Source organism: Labrus mixtus, chromosome 10 (assembly GCF_963584025.1).
Source record: "Labrus mixtus chromosome 10, fLabMix1.1, whole genome shotgun sequence".
In the NCBI taxonomy this organism is placed as follows: domain Eukaryota; kingdom Metazoa; phylum Chordata; class Actinopteri; order Labriformes; family Labridae; genus Labrus; species Labrus mixtus.
The window spans coordinates 20,348,530-20,361,021 of record NC_083621.1 but is presented as its reverse complement, the minus strand read 5'-3'; the positions used below and the strand labels follow the sequence as shown (position 1 = coordinate 20,361,021).

At 39.1% G+C, this 12,492-nt stretch overlaps 1 protein-coding gene across 2 annotated transcripts in view; it reads left to right on the top strand.

Annotated features, from left to right (window-relative positions):
* Window positions 1-12,492, top strand: part of flt4 (fms related receptor tyrosine kinase 4) — a 47,170-nt gene that overhangs the window by 6,309 nt on the left and 28,369 nt on the right. For both annotated transcript variants that reach the window (XM_061048652.1, XM_061048651.1), the window contains exons 2-3: window positions 10,270-10,366; window positions 12,194-12,468. In XM_061048652.1, coding sequence (XP_060904635.1) covers window positions 10,270-10,366; window positions 12,194-12,468 — 372 coding nt within the window. The remainder of the gene's footprint in view (window positions 1-10,269; window positions 10,367-12,193; window positions 12,469-12,492) is intronic.

Genomic DNA, 12,492 nt, shown 5'->3' with positions numbered 1-12,492 from the left:
AACATCTGTGAAATCCTGTATTTATTTAAAACCTCCCTGTTGCATCCCTTTTGCCAAACTGAGACTCTTAGAAAAGCTTTATTTGTTTGCAAGACGTCCCACTTTTCCTGTTCCTGTCATGTGACGATCACAGACAAAAACCACAGAGAAGCAAGGGAAACACTAACGCAACATCTCCCTCACCGTCCATGAAAAAGGGAAGTGGGAGAAGCGCAAACATGATAAAGAAAACAGGAAATTTGCTCGCAATGAAAATCACAGCGCTGCCTTTCACACAAGCTTTTTATGTGCCCTGTGTTGTAGCGCTTGTCTACATGCGTACATTTGATGCTCTCCACTCCTGCATGCCCTGTATCTGTCTGCTCTTCAGAGAAGCATTTAAACTGGCTTAAAGTGCAGTATGACAGCAAGGCATCTTCTCCTGTGTGTGTGTGGTGTATCTGAAGTCAGCAGGTGTCCTGAAGTCTGGTTACAGCTTCCTTGAATATCACAAAACAACCATCAACGAAGAATCTCATTAACCCTTTTATGTAAAGGTTTTAAAATGGGGTAAAGATCTTCTGCGGCCTCTATACTTTACTACTGGTACTATTATCTGGCAAATACTCCCCACAAAACAAGTAAAAAATACAGAAAGAAAATATTAGGTCTATCACTCTGCAGACATGCAGGAGGAGAAAAAATGAATACACTGCCTGTTCACACACATTGAAAATTGTGGGCCAGCAAGCATGAAAGAAGTGATTTGAGTAGCAGATTGTCTGATTTATGTGATTTTACCACATTTTAGAAAGACTATCCGGAGAATTGTGTTGTTTTCAGTTTTTTTTTTTAGAGTAGCAATTCTATATTGACACAATGGAAGAAGCAACAGATGAAGGTACTTTTTATTCGAAAAGGGACAATGTTCATTAATCAACATTCAGACAGATGTAATGTAACCAAGTTAGCGAAAAGGCTATATTTCATCATCAGTCACTTTGCCAGATGTTCTTTGGCTTCTTACAACTAAATGTAACTCATTAACACATCAAAAGTAGGAGAAAAATACAGATATACAATTCAGTATAAGTAATGAGAAGAGATAACATCCAACATGGGACATGATACAGTACAGTTACAGTTACCATGGGTAAGCAGGGCATCAGCGTTGACATTGTTGCTTCTAAATATACCATTTCTTAACATTATATTTAAATTGATGATAGGATGTTGACTCTCTGATTAATTGTGGTATTAAATTCCATTGATGTGATGCTCTGAAGGAATTAACCACCCCTGCACTGCAGTCCCCTGCACCTCTAGTGGTCCTGTTTGTGGCAGTTTTGAAGATAATAAAGCCAGACAGAGGAGGGGGTGCTATGCCATGAAACATCCTATAACTGGGCAGACATTTTTGTATCCATCAGGTTTTCCTATCACTAAAAAGACTGAACTTCTTTAGTATGGCAATGATAAAAACTGAATGTTTTTATGTGTAACGTGTTGAGAGCTTGCAGCACGACTCCATAAGTTTTAGAGTGTACATTAGACTAACATAATAGACAATAGCTGATATGAGAGATAATTATTGAGTGAAAGTACATTTTAGATGCATCTGTTGATAGTGAGTATCTGATATATCTCAAATTTGCCAAACTGAACTCAACTGTACTACATACTTTTTGGATATGATTTTTGAAGCCACAGTTGGAGTAGATGTGAATAATGAATGATTAATAAAGAAGATAAAGAAATGTCGGGGAGCCAGATAGCCTAGTGGTTATGTTACATGCCTCCATGTACGGAGGCTACCATCCTCCATGTAGGTGGCCGTAGGGGAATTGACTCCAAACTAGAACTCCTTTCCTGCATTTCATTCTCCTCTCTCTCCCCTGTTTCTGACTCTATGCACCGTCCTATCAGTAAAGACATATATTCCCAAAAATACACTTTTAAACTACAATCTTAAAAAATTAGTTTTCAGAAAAAGTAGTGGAAAAGTATCAAGCAGCTTCATGATCATACATGATGATTGCACCAGTCAAGTGATATACATTTGCAGCTCCCCTGGAATTTCAGGCCTTTTTCAGGAGTTTTTGTGTATGTGTGAAAACACCATCAGAAAGTTTGATGTGAACATTGAAACCTCTGTCTTGTCTTTATATCATAGATATCTAGCTACACTCAGCAGCTGGCTAGCTTAGCTTAGCATACATAGCGGGTCCAGAGGGAAAAGTTAACCTGAATCTGTCCAAAGGTTAGGGATTAGGGTTAATTGCTTTCCAGCACCTCCAATGACGTGCTATTGGTGCACAAGGCTAATTAATATTCATGTATTACATGCACATAACCCATGACAAGGGATAAACATAAGTTTGAAGGTTTTTATAAGCTGATTGTTTTTTTGTCCATAGTTTGGAGAGCTTGTTTATAGAATGACTCCAGTGGTTTTAGGGATGAAGGGTGTGCATTAGACAAATATAATAGTTCAATTTTTTTTTTTTTTACCATTTGCACTAATGCTTTTATGCATTTGGAAATGAACCATCGTGGCTCACGATCTCATAATTGTGAGAAAAGGATCTAATCTTTCAAATGCTATAAACCTTGACACACTGGCCGCAGGTTCGATTCTTCCCTTTGATGTATATATACCCCGCTCTCTCCTCCACACATTACCTGTCTCTCTTCAGCTGTCCTTTTTAATAAAGGCCAAAAAGTTAAAATAATAAAAAAGGAGGTGTGAAAACAAAAATGTGCTGTTTTACAAATCATTTTCTGCAGGATTATAAGAGGTTTATAAGCTGGTCTGACCAAATACAACTCCACCATACTCTTCTGTTAGACATTGAGTTATTGTTTTAAAGTGAGATATTTTTTGAATGTTAGTTCGTAAGGTTTGTGCTGGTTGGTATAGCTAAAGTTACCTTTGATGGTAACAAAAGCTACTGTACAATCCACACAACTAGCTGTTTACCCTCTTTGCAAAAGCATCAATCTTACTCCAAACACTCCAAAAATGAAGAAGAAAAGAAATGTGTTTCCTAAAACCTGTTTATTTTGGACCATATTGTTATTCCCCCCCCCCCCCCCCCCCCCTGGCTTTGACTTAAAGAAAGCATTACAGTTATATTGCATGCACTTGTCCACCTTGATGAAGTTTGCACTTTAAATACCAAGCATGAGAGGAAACTTTGATGCCAGCTCTTTGACGTCATTTTAACTCCACACAATAAATTAGATTCACTTTTTCACTGTGATCTTCTTCTGTCGCTTTTGCAAAATCTCCAAGATGCAGCAGTCCTTTGCACATCTTGGCCACTGAAAACTAAATAAGAAAGCTACTTTTGATGTTCCCTGGCAAGCAGTCGCACATCGTCCCTCCCTGTCAAACAGGTATGTGAAGCTGACACATCAAAGTGCAGACTAATGCTCATGCTGGGTGAACAGGCACAATTGTCCCTGAAAAATGTCCGACTGGTGGCTCTCGCATACATCTGTCACCTCCATAATGGCCGAGGCATACAGCACAAAATAGGCAGAAAGGCCAGCTGTGAGATCTAATGTGTCGAATGTAGCCATCTCTATATGATCGCTGTCACATGTTTGACATGTTTGTCAACTAGACCAAATAAATATGGTTTACTGCCTCCTCCTGAATACATTTGAGCCACATAGACTTTGTTGTGTCCTCTTCTGCTGCTGCTGTTTTCTCCACTATAACCTCCATGTTTGCTTGGCAGAGTTAGCTGGAGCTGATGCAAGGTGAACACATTACACCCAACGTGAGAACAACGTCTCATAACAACAAAGAAATCGCAGAGTGAAAGAGCAGTGTCAAGTTATTACAAGGACATCTTCAGTGAGCTGTTTAACTGCGACAAAATAAATATGTTTTTAGTGCATCTTCAGAAACTGTTGCATTATTTTGGTCCTAGAAAAATTGGCTCGTAGATTAATGAGACACTTAATGCTGTGTTTATGTGTCTGAAGGATTTTTACACATCTAAACCTCTGTGTTTATGTCCTGCGTAATCACAGAGGGAGTAAATCAACCTTGGAAACATTGTGTTTTATCTTTGTAGGTTAAAGTGTGATGCTGCTTTTCATTGGTAGAAGTTAATCACCCTGCTGCTTATCTCTGCACCAGCAGCTGGAATGCATGGGAAAAGAGGGAAACCAGGCTCAAATAGTTTTTTGGCTATCTGCCTCATGTTTTGTAAGGTGCTTGTCACCCAGCCAATCAGCATCCAGTTGAGGTTTTCAAGCCAAGCAATCATTTTGGAATATAAAATGATGCTATGTTAGATGATAGCTATAGAAAAGCACCTGAAGATGATTTGAATAATGGGCTATATCTGTGATTTTGCATGAGTCATAATTTTTAAACAAGTCACACACACTCTCCATTACCGATCCATTTAGAACATTGTGCTGCTTTTTTTGTTAGTTTGTTTTTTAAACAGTGTTTTCTGACCTTCCAGACGGCCATTTGCATCCATTAAGGTCTGGTTCAATTTTTTTTTAGTAATCAGGCCATTCAAATCGGCTGGTGATACTCAATGATTATAATCATTAACTGTGCATTTATTTGTGCAAAAGTAACATTGTCATCACTTAGAGCTGCATTAGCATGCAATGATAACAAACAAATACATGATTGATTGATTTTCATATCTAAAAGACTTAAGGAAAATAGTTGTATTGAATGCTGTAAAATCATTTGAAATGGTTTGCCTGCTTAGTGAAACTACACTGTAGCTTCGAAGCTAAGACCTGAAAAATAAAACAAATAAAAAATCCAAGACTGAACTAAAGCATTTTGTTTAACTTGTAGTCTGCCCAGATATTGTTATGTGACATCTTCTTATGCATATACAGGGAGGTAACACAGTCATACTAAACCAGAGTTCACATCTTCAGCTTACACACTGTCCACCTAAACACTCTTATACCTGACTGTCGCCCTGCTGAATCTGCTGTTTAAGAACCAAGCTCGCTCAATGTATAGACACTGTTAACCTTTTTTTCACTTCACTGTTTAATGCATATTAAGACAAATGAGCTAACTGAGTGATAACAGTCATAACAATCTGTCACGAAACGCAGCATGAAAGGTCACAGCAAGAAAATGTGTTTATTATCATGACAAGATATGCTATCAGCCATGAACTTGTATGAATTGATGTGTTTGGTTTTCTTTGGCGTTCGCTCCACATGGCTGTTCACTGCTGGACAATGTGTGCTTTTAATTACATATGACAGAATGCAAACAATAACTAATGGGATTATATATTTTTTTTATCATTGTATGTAGCTGACATGTCTGCATATCTGGTGTCTCACAGTTTGGAAATATGCTGCATTATTCATCACATCCATATGGAACATATTGACATCTGGCACGAAACATTTCCATCATCGTGAACTAGCTGCTCCTTGGGCATCATGGGGGAAATCCATCCACAGTATGAAATGTATACAGATGCCCCCCTCCCTGCCTCTCATCAATCTGAAGTGTTCAAACAGCAGAGGAGGCATTTTGACCCACAGCCATAAATAAACCAGCACACATTAAGTTATGACTTTGCAGCACCTCTTTCTGCAGTTATAAGAGAGACACTTAAGTGAAGTAAAGTGATGTAAAAGAGATCTAATGCCCTGTGTAGTATGTTCTTAGCTTTAAACTCCCCCTGGAAATAGACTGTGTCTGAAGTGCTCACAGTACTCTAGTGTATTTGTCATGAACTGTATCTGTTTGAATGATCGGTAAAAAAAGTGTGACTTTAAAGATATTTAAACTTGACTCCATGTGGGTGTTGTGTGTCCTCCTGCACCCTGGTCTGACAGTCTTCCTGTACTGCTGCAGACAAAATAGTCACTCACTTGTTATTGAAACCTATTACTGCTGAAATCTCCTCTGTTTAGCAAATATGTCTACAGGCTTCCCTCTCCAATACACCTCCAACATCTTGATGTCTTGTCTCTCGCACCAGTCAGTCATGACATTTGCAAAAGATTTACAATTTGCATCCTGTCTGTCAGTGTGTGATTTCTAAGCTGATTATGAGGTGCACCTTGCACAGCTCTGAAAGAAACATCTTGATTCTTGTGTTCTTTCCTGTGTATTTACTTCCCTCAGCTTCAGTCCATGTTTGTTTTATGTCCAATACGTATTACATACTGTGTGTGCACGTGTAGTACTCCGTCTGTCATGTTTTAACCTAAACTTTTCTCTTGGGCTTAACTTTTAAATCACTGTGTTCATAAAATGACTTATATAATATAATATATTAGATTTATTCTGGTGGCAGAGTTTTTTTTTTTTTTTGTCATGGATTTCAAATCTGCCCATGTTAGCTTTTTATAATCCAGCACCACTGTCACCAAGGGGACATCATTTTTCATTGCGTCTAAAGCTGTGAGTTACTGTTACTTTCTATATTGATAGAAATGTATTCAAATCAGCCATCTTTATGGCGAGGTTTTGCTATTTTTAACCTTTGGTGCAGATTTAAGTTTTTCATATAAAAGTTTTTTTTATAAATATTATGCTAACTTTTGCCTTTAATCATCCAGATGATAAAAAGCAGCTTTAGCATTTACCTGGTTATGTCTGTCAGTTCAGACAACAAATGGTAGTCTATAAATCATAAAGCTTTATTTGTATGTTCACTAACTCTTTAAGGAAAATATCTGCTGCTTTATGTTCCACAATGTTCAACTTGTTAACTTTGTCTGTCTGCTGAAAGATTCTGGACATGCAGTGTACAGTCACTTTATCAGTGTAACAAGACCACAGGTAACTGAACTCAAAAGCACAACTCACAAAAAACAGTCTTTGGTTGGGGGGAACAAAAAACAGTCTTCACTTCTAAAGCAGACAGAATCCAAATAAGTGATCCAAGAGGAAACAAAGAGCTTGTACGCTTCTCACAGGGGACAAAGACGAACTGGCACAGAAGGAAGGGAAGCCACAGACTAAATACTAAGGTGAGGGGGAACACAACGAGATGCAGCTGGGAACAATCAGGGCGGGGCAGACAATCACACAGGTGGGAAACACAGGAGGGCAGGAAGTGAAGGATCTGAAATGAGAGGAGAGGTTAGTGACCCAAAACAGAAAATAATACAAGTAGAAATTAAAACATAACCTAAGACACAGAGCTGGACATGACAATCAGAGCCTTTGTCACTGAAAATGCCTTTGGCTCTAAATCAACAGATGAGAGCAGTATGAGTGAACCAAAACAGTAGATTTGCAGGCCAGATAACCAAAATAATAACCTGAACGACTGTGCTCTGAAGAGCATTTCACAGTCATCAATAATATCAAGAGTCATCAATAATATTATTAAGTGCGTAGGTATTCATGAAAGAGCTGGTTCTCTCGCTTTTTGTTAAAGGTGCAGAGGGACTCTGCAGGTCGAATGCAGTTTGGAAGTTAAAACTTATAAAAATAAGATGAGTGCAACTTTAAATCTGTCAACCTAGAAAAATAACTTTTCTCCTGGGTCATGCCATGTTTGTGTTTTATTTTAATATTATACCATAAGATATAATCTCTCCAGAGGGAAACATTGAGGTGTACTGTCCAAGGTGAGCGCAGGAGGGAGTGAAATTCTAATGGAAATGTGTCATCTTTGTGCTCTACTTTAGGACTGAGATGGTCTTCCTTGCTCTCCCCTTTTAGTGTGTGAAGGAAATTTGTTGATCCTAAAATAGTGAAGATGAGCTGTCCTGAGAGGAATTTCCTTTTACACTTTCACCCTGTCGATTGTAGGGGTTGGGGTAGGGGTTGGGGGGGGGGGGGGCTGTGTATGTTGCTCTTATACAGCCCACTGTTTGGCTCTACAGCATTTCAGGTGTGAGAAAGAGTGGACAAAGCTGTGTTGTGTTGTAGACTGGAGTTGATGGGACTGAAGCCGGTGACAGGTTCACATCTGAGCTCAGACAATAAGTTGGGGAAGCTTCACTCCTCCTGTGGGAGCGAGTGAAAGAGGAGGGAAGGAATGACCTGCTGGGCGTCCATCTGGGAATGATTGATGACGTGCCACCACTTCCCACCTCAGCCCCTTCACATGTTTTCTTTCAGCATGGCCTTGTTAGCTGTCCTTGTTCACATTTATGAAAGTGTTATTTTTGTGTGTTTTTAAGTGGCATATGAACTTTAATATACCAGCAAAGACAGGAACACGTGTTGCCAGACAGGAACAAGGAGATATGACATTTCCTTCAATATTGGTGTGAAAATACGAAGAGTCGAAAACATTGTCATGCTTGCACACTAATAATGATAAGAAAATCCTTTTCATACTACACTTTTCTTGAAGGTTACACAATTAATAACTTAAAACCGATAGCAATGTAGTAAACTACATGGCTTTTGGGAGGAGATTTGTGATGCAATATCCAAAATTAATTGAGTTGCTTTCCCAATGGATCTCAAATTATGCCTTCTGGGTGACTTTTCCAATTCTAACCTTACACACAGTTATTCCATCAAACTTACAGAAATATTTCTGACTATTGCCAAAAAGTGTATAGCACTCAAATGGAAGCTGGATTGCCTGTTTCCAGTTGGATTGTGGTTCTCGGAAGTGTCTAATTGAATACCTCTGGAAAAAATAACTTATTCGCTAAGGAATAGGATACATTATTTTCTATAAAATATGGCAACCTCTTTATCAACAACATGGAAAATCTTGCCGCCCCACATGATTGAATGATCAGCTGCATGGCCTCTCTGCCCCCACCAGTATTGTTCCAGAAGACCAATCTATGATGGTTAAATCTAACCTATCTCTCAACTATTTTTTCATTTACTTTATTTTATTGTCTGTTAATTTGTTTTTGAGATGTTGGTAATGTACAATGAGCGTCTCTGTATTGTCAATGTTTGTCTGTGTGGTTTGTATATTTGAAAATCCCCCCCCCCCCCCAAAAAAAAACGATAGCTAATCCATTCTCCATTATGTGTATGAACGAGGTGCCTACATGCCTCAGTACAATTCAACAGCCTATAGAATATCTCAAAGAAGAGGACAGCCTTCAGTTCAAAATGTAGACAAGATACATGAAGTAAACCACATTCCTTTACAGATCATACAACAACGGCTTGATTATTAGTTTCATTTGGGTTCCCATGTTGACATACTGTAGATGATAAGGAGGACACCAATGTACAACCATTCAATCATTAAAGGAGGTCTAAACTTTCTTTTATCCTGTTTTTTAAGTTCCTGCACAAAGTGACCAACCACTCAACGGTCAAAGATATGTACGAATTTCTGCCTGTTTTAGCACACTGATCATTCTCTTTTTATTTTGATCGGCCTTTACTGGAAACACAATTGACAAAATATGTACATGACAGTAAGAGTTGCTCTATTGTTCTTACTGGGCAGCAGGATGCTTTGGAGGTTTGTGTACAAGAATCAAAGCTGTTCTGAGCTTCAGGTTTGATTGTTAGCATGACTGAGTGTTGAAGATACGTGAGACAGAGATTTAGAAATGTGCATCTGCTGCTCTGTTGTACATACATACTCTGTACTACTCTGTAATTACTCTATTTGCAGAAGATGGAATATTGGTGAAAAGATATAAAAAGTGTTACCTGTGGGCTCTCAGGTGTTTGTCCTTGTCCCTTGTTTGCTCTTTCTCTGCCAGTAAAGTGCCAACATAGAGTGCATTTAATATACTGCACACGTATCACAATAATTTTCAAACACAGTGTCTGATGTGAAAAAGGGTCATTGTTGTTTTTCATAAATGCATGCAGCAATGCACCTTCATAAGCCCTGTCACTTTGTGCTGCTGCTGCTGTGTGTTTTCATCTCTAATGATTTCCAGGTGGAGTATAAGTCATGGTGACACTTCTCTACATGATAGACTGTAGGTGTGGAGTCTAACTAAGCACTAAAAGCACTCTGAGGGGGCTCTGAGACAGTAATGACATTCTGGACCGGCTATATTAAGCAGGCGCAAGTCACGGGAGCAAATACATTAGTAATAAATCAAAGGGAAATTATCTTTGTAGCCGAGCTTGGAGCTCCGAGCAGCGTCCGTGTTTGTCAGCATCAGGGAGCAAGTTTTGTAGCCACAGATTGCCTTCCAGCTTGTAAATGTAATGAACAACGTGCTATCTGAGCTGCTGTCGTGTCACATTTCAGATTTTTGATGTGTTGCAGAGATTCGACAGCCGACCAGCAGCTCTGTCAAATCCACTCGTTCCTGAGCAACCTGTGTAACATGAATCTAATACAGATGCTGTGCTCGCTCCCTCAGGTCTGGTGATTGGCTTTTCTATGACTCCACCTATCCTCGACAGCGCCAAAGACGACCTAGTGATTCCAGTCCACCAAACACTCACTATTACATGCAGGTATGTGGGGGTGTTGCTCTAGTTTGGGAGTGTGTGCGTGTAGTTGTGTGTGATTTGCTGTGTGTTACTGTATTATTAAAGTTGTAAAAAATCCATAGTGGTAGGATGCCAAAACCAAATCCAGGCTTCTCATTTCATGATAATGACCCAAGGTGAAACGGGACTCCAATACATAACAGTTGTGGATTGCATGTACTCAAGAACTTTGTACCAAGCACACATTTCAGAAACTTTTTCTGAGAAATTAAATTTCACATCAACCTATAACCTTCTTCCAACAATTTGAAGAGGAATATAAAATATATAAAAATGTATTTTTAAAATGATTTTCCAAAAGAGGTTTTAAAGTGTTTTTTCTTTCATATACGTGATTCTTAAAGCGAGAGAGAGTAAATCAGTTTCATTTCAGTTGACAATGTTAATGTTAATATTAGAGTGATCAGTTTGTGATCACACTCAGCTGTTACTGCTAAAACTACAAATACTTTTACCATTATTACTGAGATTGTAGATATAAATCTATCTTTTTCATTGTTGTTGTTACTGCTTGACTCCATCATTCCCTTTCTTCCTGCATCTCCCTCTAACCCTCTTTCTGAGCCCAACACACTTTCTGCAGATGGCTGTTCAACATGAGTCTGCATCTGTTCAAGGTTTCTGCCTCTTAAAGGAAGTTTCTCCTTACTGTCACTGTTACTGTCCAAACTGTCACTAAATGTTGCTTAGTGCTGTGCTGATGGTGGACTAATGTTGTTTTTTTAATAATATAAAAAGAGTAAGGTTTTTTACCAGCTCCTTTTTAAGGTGTCTTAAGATAACATTTGTTATGAATTGAGGCTATACAAACAACAGATGTAGGCACTGTCTGTCTGTGTGGACATTTGTAGTCTATGGCGGCAGATGGTGAAAGCAGCTATGTATCAGTTTACAGATTTTTTTCAATCACACACATCATGCCTTTGGGTATAACATAACTGAGTCTATGTGATGGAGCAGGGAACTTAAAGGCTCAGAGGGATTTACAGTAATGCACACAAACAATTTTGTGTTTCTTGTGTGGTTTTTATATAAGAAACATCAATATTTATATCACACCGATAGACATGCTTTTTAGAGTCTTTATGTGTTTTTTATATTTGTTTAAAACTGAAGTGAATAATACAGATACCAAAATGAGTTTTAATAGATTTTTTAAAAGACATACATTTTATTCAGTTTCCCTATTTTATGTCTAAAAACTCCTTGTGAACATCATCCGAGCTATGTGAACATTTTCTTTATTTTAAAGAGGACATATTATACCCCTTATTAAACCTTTTCAAACAGTCCCCAGTGGTCTAAATGAAACATCTGTGCTGTGCTTTGGTCAAAATATAACATGAATCAAGCACCAGAGGAGGTTTGTGACCCTGTATAAACCAGCTTTCTCAGAACGCTCCGTTTTGGTGTGTGTGTCTCTTTAAATGCAAAGAGCACTCCCTGAGTTTTCCCAGTAGATATCACTCCTCTGTAGCGAAAATAAAAATGGCGGACCTGCGGGGGAGGGGAGGATTTTTTGACCAGAATTCCACCTGTGATGTCACAAGTTTAGCAAATTTGAAACGTAGCACCTGTTTGTCTCTGTGTTTTAAGACGTTTTTGCAGACTACAAACAAAGGACTGGATGGGTTTATTTTACATTTTGTGGGTCACTCAGGTTATCCAAATATATGTTCAGAAACACTGTCAAAGTTGTTTTTTCATTATATGTCCCCTTGACCTTTGATCACTCATCCACTAACGTCTAAATCTGTCCCATATCCTATGAATGACGTCCCGCCCTTATAGAGGACAGCGCACTCTGGCCTGGGCCTGGCCTGATCAGACTCTGCTGGGAGAGGAGCTAACAGACCGCCAGGCCCAGCTCCCTGTCACCAGGGGCCCCGGGCTGAGGGTGGCCCTGATCAGCGAGTGTCCTGGGCAGCCTGGGAGGCCATACTGCAAGAGACTGATTCTGACCGCAGCACGGGCCAAAGACACGGGCTACTACCGCTGCTATTACAAGGATGTGAAGGCCGTCATCGTCGGCACCACTGCCGTCAGCATTTATGTCTTCGTCAGAGGTGAGTCATACTTCTACACACCCT